The sequence below is a fragment of the Pinus tabuliformis genome, chromosome 3_1 (genome assembly GCF_031772625.1).
Source record: "Pinus tabuliformis cultivar Carrire ecotype Pingquan chromosome 3_1, CPIR1, whole genome shotgun sequence".
In the NCBI taxonomy this organism is placed as follows: Eukaryota; Viridiplantae; Streptophyta; class Pinopsida; order Pinales; family Pinaceae; genus Pinus; species Pinus tabuliformis.
The window spans coordinates 972,713,504-972,722,339 of NC_142301.1; the positions used below are offsets into that span (position 1 = coordinate 972,713,504).

General features: G+C 37.1%; 1 protein-coding gene across 1 annotated transcript; it reads left to right on the top strand.

Moving 5' to 3' along the window:
- Positions 1–5,342: 5,342 nt before the first annotated feature.
- LOC149191076 (uncharacterized) lies at positions 5,343–5,651 on the top strand. The gene has a single exon (XM_089410659.1). It carries the CDS (start codon positions 5,343–5,345, stop codon positions 5,649–5,651), a length of 309 nt encoding a protein of 102 aa, XP_089266785.1.
- The last annotated feature ends 3,185 nt before the right edge of the window (positions 5,652–8,836 follow it).

Below are 8,836 nucleotides of genomic sequence, written 5' to 3' on the forward strand. Positions count from 1 at the left end.
ATGATTAAGATAGCATATTCAGCAATCATATCTGTGTGTGCGATAAATAAAACAGTATAAATGTAAAGAAGGAAATGCACAACCAGATACATAGAAATAGGAATCAACTTCTCTTTATTATTCTTCGTTCAATATCACAAACTCGACATCGACCTGTGCACTCAGCTGCAGGGTTTCGCGCACTTACTAGGCCTTTGCGCACTCAGCTGCAGAGCCAATTCCTATTACTATGACCCAATACACTTAGACTCCTACTCTATGCTCGAAGCATTCGTATTCTTATCTCTAATTCCCTATCTTTACAACTTAGAGCCTCACTCTATTTATACAATCCCATGGTCCGCGAACCATGGGTAGGCCGACATGACTTTACATTACATTACAATACTTTAGGGTGTACAGCCCTATGACTTAACCTATACTTCACGCTCCGCGCCCGTAATTCCCAGAGTCTTACAAAACCTTTGACCAAAACTTGGGCTTTAAACCCCAAAACATGCTGTGGGGGGATTCCATGCCCAACACATAATTCATTTTTAACTCAAAAATAATTCTTTTTACATTGTTTGAAATCCCAAGAAGGGTCTCATAAAATATACAGTGATTATATTGACTCTTTATTAATCCTAGGAGTCCACATTGGGGTTTTTGACTAATAAAATGATGACCCAAGAATGAAACCCATGCTTTAATAAGTCATTGTAACAATAATAAAATTCTTTTGACAAATACATTTTATGTAGACTAAACCTAGTTACATTTTTCAACATATGGAAGCACATGGCGAGGAGACCATGAATATTTTTCAACTTTGTAGTATATGATATAAGAGCATTCAACCTCAAAGTAAAATACATTTGACTAGAGGAGAAGTTTTTTTTAATTTTGTGTATATATATTCATTAATAGAGGAAACACTCTGCTTTAAGCATTGAATGTGAGAAATTGAGCCTATGTACATTACTATGGATTTTTTATTATAATCGATTGTAGTCATATGTAATGAAAAATGAATGAAATTAAGCTCAAGAGGGATTTGAGCATGCAAGACACACATAAGAGTACACAAAGATCACATATATTGTGAATAACAAAAATCTTCCTTGAACAAAGCTATAGTTTGTAGAGGAGCATGGAGACTATAGAGGGCTAAAAGGAAGCCATAGAGAGGAGTGCATTGAAGTTTGGAGTGATTCCTATGTAGGAGTAGTGCAGTAGTGGCCAAGTGCATAAAAAATAAAGTAGTAGAAGACTTGGTCTTTTTAATATGGACGAGAGTACGTCAAATGACGAGTGCTAGGAAACAAACTCAAAGTTTACTCGAAACAAGTTCATAAAGAGATAGACGATGTCGAGGTGATATATACCAAGAGGTTATCCCCATAATAACAAATCAGAAGCACCTAAAGGAGCATCAAGATGATTAAATTCCATGTAGATGTGGAAATACGTTGACATGTAAAGCATCAAGATGATTTGGAACCATTCTATTGGATAACACGATGAAAAAGGATCCATGATGAGTAATAAATTCCCCCAGAAGCACAAGCCTTTACACACTAATGAAAAGAGCGAGATAACATGGAGGAAAACCAACGTGTCAAACGTCAAGGTGAGATGAATGTTTTTTAGACACCCAATTATCAAGTGACACGTGACGGCATTGACTCCTCCTAGAAGGTGAACACAATGAAGAGGTGAAAGGTTAGTGACAGTATTTATCAGAGATCAAGAGTGGTTGATGATAGAAAATATTCTTGTTTCTCAAGTTTTGTCTCCTTGGGAGGTTCAAAAAGTGTGTAACAAGAAGTGTCACGGTAACTCAATGCTGGGATGATGTGTAAAGGCTGGAAAATATAGAAAGTGCTAGGGTGACATGAAATCGATATACATGGAAGGGATGGAGTAAAGTGGAACCATCGAGTCACTGACTCTTCCAAGAGGAAAAAAGGACTTACACGCATTATTTAAAAAGTTTCAAGGATGACAATAGATGGAGGTTGTGGGAACAACCACTGATGGGAATAATTCTTTTTCCCTAGAGTTTATCTCTCGAAGGATTTGATTTCATGTACTATTGGATGGGCTTGGATGACGTGAGTCTAAGAAACATGTCCAGGGAAGATTAAGAGTTGTTCGCCAGAGTTGAAAAGGTAAGACTAGGTCATGAGACTCAGTCACATTGGGTGAAGCGAGAGGAAAGCTTAAGTGCCATGAGCTAATAAAGTGGTCACACCTATATGTGATGTATGATCATCTTTGTCTCTATTGGGTATTACTACAAGGAGTTCTTAGATCTAGTGGTTTTATAAAAAGGGTTTGGACTATATCCTTATGGCTCCTCCCACTTTGTTTTAAATGAAAATTAAAGGGGAATTATTTACCCTTAGTTGGGTTGAAGGAAGCATCTTTTCGGCTTAAGTTGGAACTTGTGGGATTTTTAAGTTAACATATTGGCACAACCAGTATTAGAAAAGCATGAAAAACAATTAATAAATTCATCTACGTTAGACATGTTCCACTCATTCTCCTCCTTTTGGAGTCTGTGATATTGATTTAAAACACACATGTCCTAACAATACTAAAATTGTACCTCGTATCTACATTACCAACTCCGTACACCATCAAAATCACAAGGTCAATACACATATCAATGTAAAATCCATGCCTATGGTTCCTCAACTATGACCATTATAATTTATTCATGACGTCAGCCGGCTACCCCATGTAGGGATCAAAATTTTAACCTAACATCATGTCCAGTAGAATTCCATAAAAATAGTTTTTCAAAAAAAAATAAAAAAATAAAAAACATACACCTAATGTTAACTCGACACCCCCACCCAAAAAAAATTGTATACGATAAGATAATATCGCAAAATGCATCATAGATGTCCCCTAGGGACAAAATAAAATAACCAAAGGATTTTACCCTTTTTCCCATCAATAAAAAATTCTAAAACATTGAATGGTGGTAGACCTATTGGTTTGAGATGGGGTTTAACTAGCACATTTTCTCTTGTACAAGAAAACATGGTACGTACCCATTGTTGTTGTGTAGGCGTTAACTTATTATTTCAGGTTGGCATTATTAATGACGCATAAGGATTGCAAAAATTGACTATTGTGCTTGAAGAAGCATGCACTCTTGTGTTTTTTGCAAATGCAAGAAGGTGTAAAAATTCGATCTGGAAGATTGAGGATGGTAATGGGGGTTTCTTTTACTCGCAGCATGACATATCGGTGGAGGCCACAAGATTCTTTCAGAATCAATACCAGCGACGGCGGAGTGAGATAAATGATATTTTCTAGGCGGTTGACCTGGTGCATGTTATGTTTGACGAAGATGCAAATGCAAAGTTTTTCAAGCCTATTACGGAAGAAGAACTACATGATGCTATCAAGAAATTCAAAAAGGACAAAATTCCTGGGCCAGATGGCTGGCCGATTGAGTTCTTTTCTCACTTGTATGATATGCTCAAAGAGGATTTGTTGGGGATGGTGGATGCTACCCGTATATCTGGGAATATAAATAACGCCCTCACTGCTACTTTCTTAGCTCTTATCCCCAAAAAGGATCATTCAGAATCGTTAGCGGATTACAGGCCTATTGCATTATGCAACATTCTTTCCAAAATCATCTCTAAAATTATAGCGGAGAGGATGAAACCTGTTCTCAATTCCTTCATATCCAGGGACCAGCATGCATTTTTAAAAGACAGGAACATTCTCGATGCAGTCGCCATGACACAAGAATGCTTATTTTTCAGTTTTATCAAAAAACATTGATGCGGCTATTCTAAAGATAGACCTGGAAAAGGCCTACGACTGTGTCGATTGGGGTTTCCTCAAAATCCTATTGGCCAAAATCGGCTTGAGGTCTCAAGGAATAAACTGGGTGATGGCATGTGTTGAAAATGTTAAATATTCAGTTATCATCAACGGTATCCCTTCATCTTTCTTTCAGGCGGAGAGAGGACTGCATCAGGGCTGTCCTCTCTCCCCTCTCCTCTTTATTCTTGTCATGAATACTCTCAGCACCCAGATCAATAAAGCAGTGGTCGATCAACGATGCATGCCGATCAAGATTTGCAAGAATATATACCTTTCTCATAATCTGTTTGTCGATGACATTCTTATCTTCGCTATGCTATGCAAATCAAGTTGGCTCTGCCTCAATGAGATCTTTCAAAAGTTTCAATCAGCTTCGGGCTTGGTCATAAACAGGATCAAATCCATGTTGTATCACAACGACTCTAATCAGGAGTTGGCTCAATGGATTGCCGCGTTGTTTGGCATCAATCTGGCAACAATAAAGGAAGGCTTTAAATACTTGTGTTTCTTTCTCAAAGCAAAAGGGAACCGTAAACAGGACTAGTTATGGCTGATTGATCGTTTCTATAACAAAATTTCAAGATGGGAGATGCGTTTCCTATCTCTGGGAGGCAGATTTATCCTGTTTCAGATTGTTCTATCACAACTTGCGGTCTATTGGGCCCATCTTTATTTTCTTCCCGCCTCTATTATTAGCAAAATGGTCTCTTTAGCTGCTAATTTTCTATGGGGAGGAAGATCTTATCATTCCAAGATCCACTTAGTTAAGATGGATTACATCTCAAGATCGAAGAAGGTGGCTGGATGGGGCCTTTTACATATGAGGTATTTTGGCAAGGCCCTCCTTTGCAAATCCCTCTATAGAGGTATCTTCGGTGAGGGCAAGTTGGAGCAACATTATCAACCAAAAATATCTGAAAGGAAGGAGCTTGGTGTATTGGCACAGGAGGAAAACTCTGGGTACAAAAAGGGGGTCAGCCATCTAGCTAAGCTTCAGAAAGATTCAGGCTTTCTTCTTGGGATTCTTAAGATGGTGAATCTCTACTGGCTCTAGCATCTATTTTGGTATTGATCCAACTGTGCACGGATTGGAATCGCTGCTCACTCCCGAATTGATTTTCTTCTTGCACTCAAAAGGTCTCTTCACTTGGAGCAAACTGATAAAATCCTAGTCCTCGTCTTCTCCAATATGGAAGGACGGAGATGATTTATGTCTGCCTCTTTCTCTTTGTCCCATTTGGTGTTCTGTTGTTAATATTCTTGCAGGTAAAGGTATCAAGCAAACAGGTACAAAAGATGAGCTGGTATGGTCTATGCGGAATTCAACTCAGCCTGTTCGCGTCAAGGATCTATATGCTGCTTGTTCTACTAGCCTTTCTCCGCTTCCCGCTCCCATCTTTCCTTCCAAATTCTGGAAAGCGTCGTGTCCACTCAAGACGATTTGATTTTCATGGTTAATCTTCACCAACAGGAACCTCACATGGGAGGTTCTTCAAAGGAAGGGATGGATGGGTCCGGGAAGATGCCCCATGTGTTGTCAGGCATCCGAAACAAATGCTCACATGTTCTTTCAGTGTGCTGCATCGTCTCAAATATGGTATGATCTGTCATTATCTCATGGTTTTCCTCATCGGGTTTTCACATCTGTACAGGAGGGCTTCAAATGGAGTGAACAGCGCCCAGCATGGCGATCGTTATTCATCCTCACATGCTGGTTTCTGTGGAAATGGAGGAATGCTCGCATCTTTCAGGAGTCCAAGACGCCCATTGCCACTGTTCTGGTCCATATATCTGCTATGCTCGAACCTGCTGGTTAACCTCCAGTCATGGTTTTGTCTATATTTCTCTTATCGTTTCCATTTTGGTGGATCCTTTTTCACATATGATCTTCCTCTCTATTTTTGGATGGTTTTTAAATATTGACTTATCAGGATATATCTGTAGATATCTGGACAGTTATTTTTGTTAGAGCTCAGAATTTTTTGTAGTATCACTCCTATCTGTTTTATCTCCAGTAGGAGATGGCCATATTATGTATCAGATCTTTATATTCTCTTAATATAATCCATGATGCTTTTCTCTCTGAAGGAATGGATTTATTGACCGATTTTCATCTTAGTTGTTAACTCTAAATTATGCACAGATGCTTCAAGTTAGGCACACCATTTTCGATTGGGGATAGAGGTAGATCCATTGGTGAAATATGAGGTGTACCTACCATATTTGTTTTTCCAATTTCAGTATAAATCACTAACTTTAAGTTTACCATTATTTTCCCTTTGACAGGGATAAGCTTCAACATGTTTTAAAGTATTTAGTATGGATTAATTGATTTGCAATTTTATCTTTTATTATCATGATAGGATTTTTGTATGGCCCAATATGAGAAAGATGTATAATTTTTCTTGTATAATTTTTAATGGATATTTTGAATTGGTAAATGGGCTTTGTTATAATATCATGGGCCAATGCCATGACTTCAATGTCAACTACTTATGAAATAAATATCAACCTTTAATCAGTGATTAATACTAAAAATATTCTATAATATTCCATAAAGGTTAATCATTACCATCCACCTTGTAATAATTCATAATTAAATTAAAATTACAAAAACCCTATTAAGTTTTATCCACAAACTATTTCACTAAAATTATTTTCACAAATTTCAATAGAAATTTTATTTCAATTTCCAATTAACACAAACCAAATAATAATTATAAATTTATTAAACACTATTTAAAATTATACATCTCCTTTATACTAAATATTAATCTTTAAAAATATTTCAAATATATTGTTTATATTAAATAATATATAATTAAATTATTTTAAATATACATGAATGCTTAACTTAAATAATATGTTTTGAATATAGAAAAATATTTGTCTTTAATATTTGGTATTCATCCACACAATCATATTAGAAATATAGAACATAGAACGATTTTTCACAACACAAATCTCATACTGTAATATTATTCATTTCAACAATTACGTATATAGGAAATTACAAACTAACTTTGACACCTCTAGATAATGACTCTAACTCATTACATATGAATCAACAGTTCCTAGAATGACACGTAGGAACTCATAATGAAAACTACACATGACATGGGAGCTTTACTTCCAACACCCTCCATTAATGCTTAAGTGGACAACATTGAAAACACATATTACAACAACAAAGGTAATATTTATTTGACTGGTCTTCATCAACACTCACATCTACTCTCAAATCTCGCAAAATCTGCTCTTTCACCACCACATCTTTGAGCTTCCACTTGACCTCCATTTAAACATAAACACCTCTGACCATCGTTGATGAACTTTCAAATATCAACAATATGGACACCTTAGCTTGTCAGGGCTTCCGCAATAAGAACCATCAATTAATGAACCATCCTATGGACCAACCACCATCTTTTGTAAGATGGAGGTCTGGATACTGAATGTGTTCAAAAATTGATTAAACAACTTGACCTTACAAGAATTGATGTTTCAGACACATGGGATTCCAATTTAAGAACCACCAAGCCTCTAAAAAAGAACACAACACCAAAACAATCTCACACTTTTTCTTTCTTTTAAAAATAAATAAGGCACGAAGATTACCCTTTACAAAGATGGTCACACTAGCACATTATTAGACTTCTAATTACCTTTTAGATATAAGGCTACACACTTTTGAACAATGTTGTTGGATCCCGCCATTAAAAATAATTTGTTCCGTACCCGACATAAAGTTGATCTGAAGCTCCAAACAACATTCTTTTAAGAGGGACAACAACAAACTCTGCAACCTATGATGAGAGCTGCACTCTGTAGCATTAAAGCTCATATTCCATTGAAGCACACAAATCTCTCACTCGAAGGATTAGGCCACAATTTGTCGTTCTGGAAGAATATAAATTCGTCTGTTAAAACGTCGCCTAATAGGTTGTTGACTTTTCTCTAATCATAAAGTTTGCTCGCTCGCCGAGATCTTCGTTACCAATGGCACCCCTATCTTTTCTCTGTAGATCAATGTGACTCGCAGCTCTCCAATGGCACCTCTGCACTAGACGATGGCTCCCTACGTAACATAGATCAGCAGGGGCATTGAAATTGAGCTTCGTTTCACAACAATCATGGTTGTTGAGTTTCTTGCAGTGCATTTACTCACATAGGCATCGCCACCAATACCAATATCCATTTGCGATGGAGAGTCATTTGATTGAATTCTTGGCCTGTGGTTCTCCCGTGACTTATCCCGCAAGAGCAAAACTGATTTTGAACCCTATTTCCCTCTTTATCGGCTCCATCATGGCCTGACGCTCTTCTGCTACGAATCCAGGTACAGAGGCAGGCCTAAAACCGTAATAACTTGCAGAGGCACAAATCATGGCGTATTTTCTTCCTACACGAATCCCTCCATTCGATCTGGCCATATGATTTCACAAATTTATTGGCCTCAGCATAATGACCCTCAACGACCGAGAATCCTTCCATGTGGCCACTGATCCTTAGACAGAGTTGAGGAGCGTATCTAAATAGCTCAATCTTCCTTGACTAAAGTCGTTGAAGAGAAGAGTACAAAGGGATAAATGGAAACCGAATCCAACAGTTTGAACATCATTGTCCTGAGCCGAAATCGTTGCAATTGAAAGGAAAATAGGTTTCTCTTTGTTTCTATGTTAAAACCGATCCAATCACATTGAAAATGACGATTGTCTTCTTGCAAGGAATTTTTTTCGTGAAATTGGCGACCCCTACAAATGAAAGCACAGAACGAATAGGTCTACAAACAAAAATAAAATTTACTCACATAAGATAATATATCTCACACTCTCTTACACTATCTATTTACATAGAAATAATCTCAAGGCCTTCTCACATTTTTCTGGGGCCTCCTATGAAGGAGTTAAGCGAGTACATATTCTGATACCATAGTATAAAAAATAGAACAGAAAGTGATTTTTGACAACACAAATCTCATAGTGTAATATTATTACATATA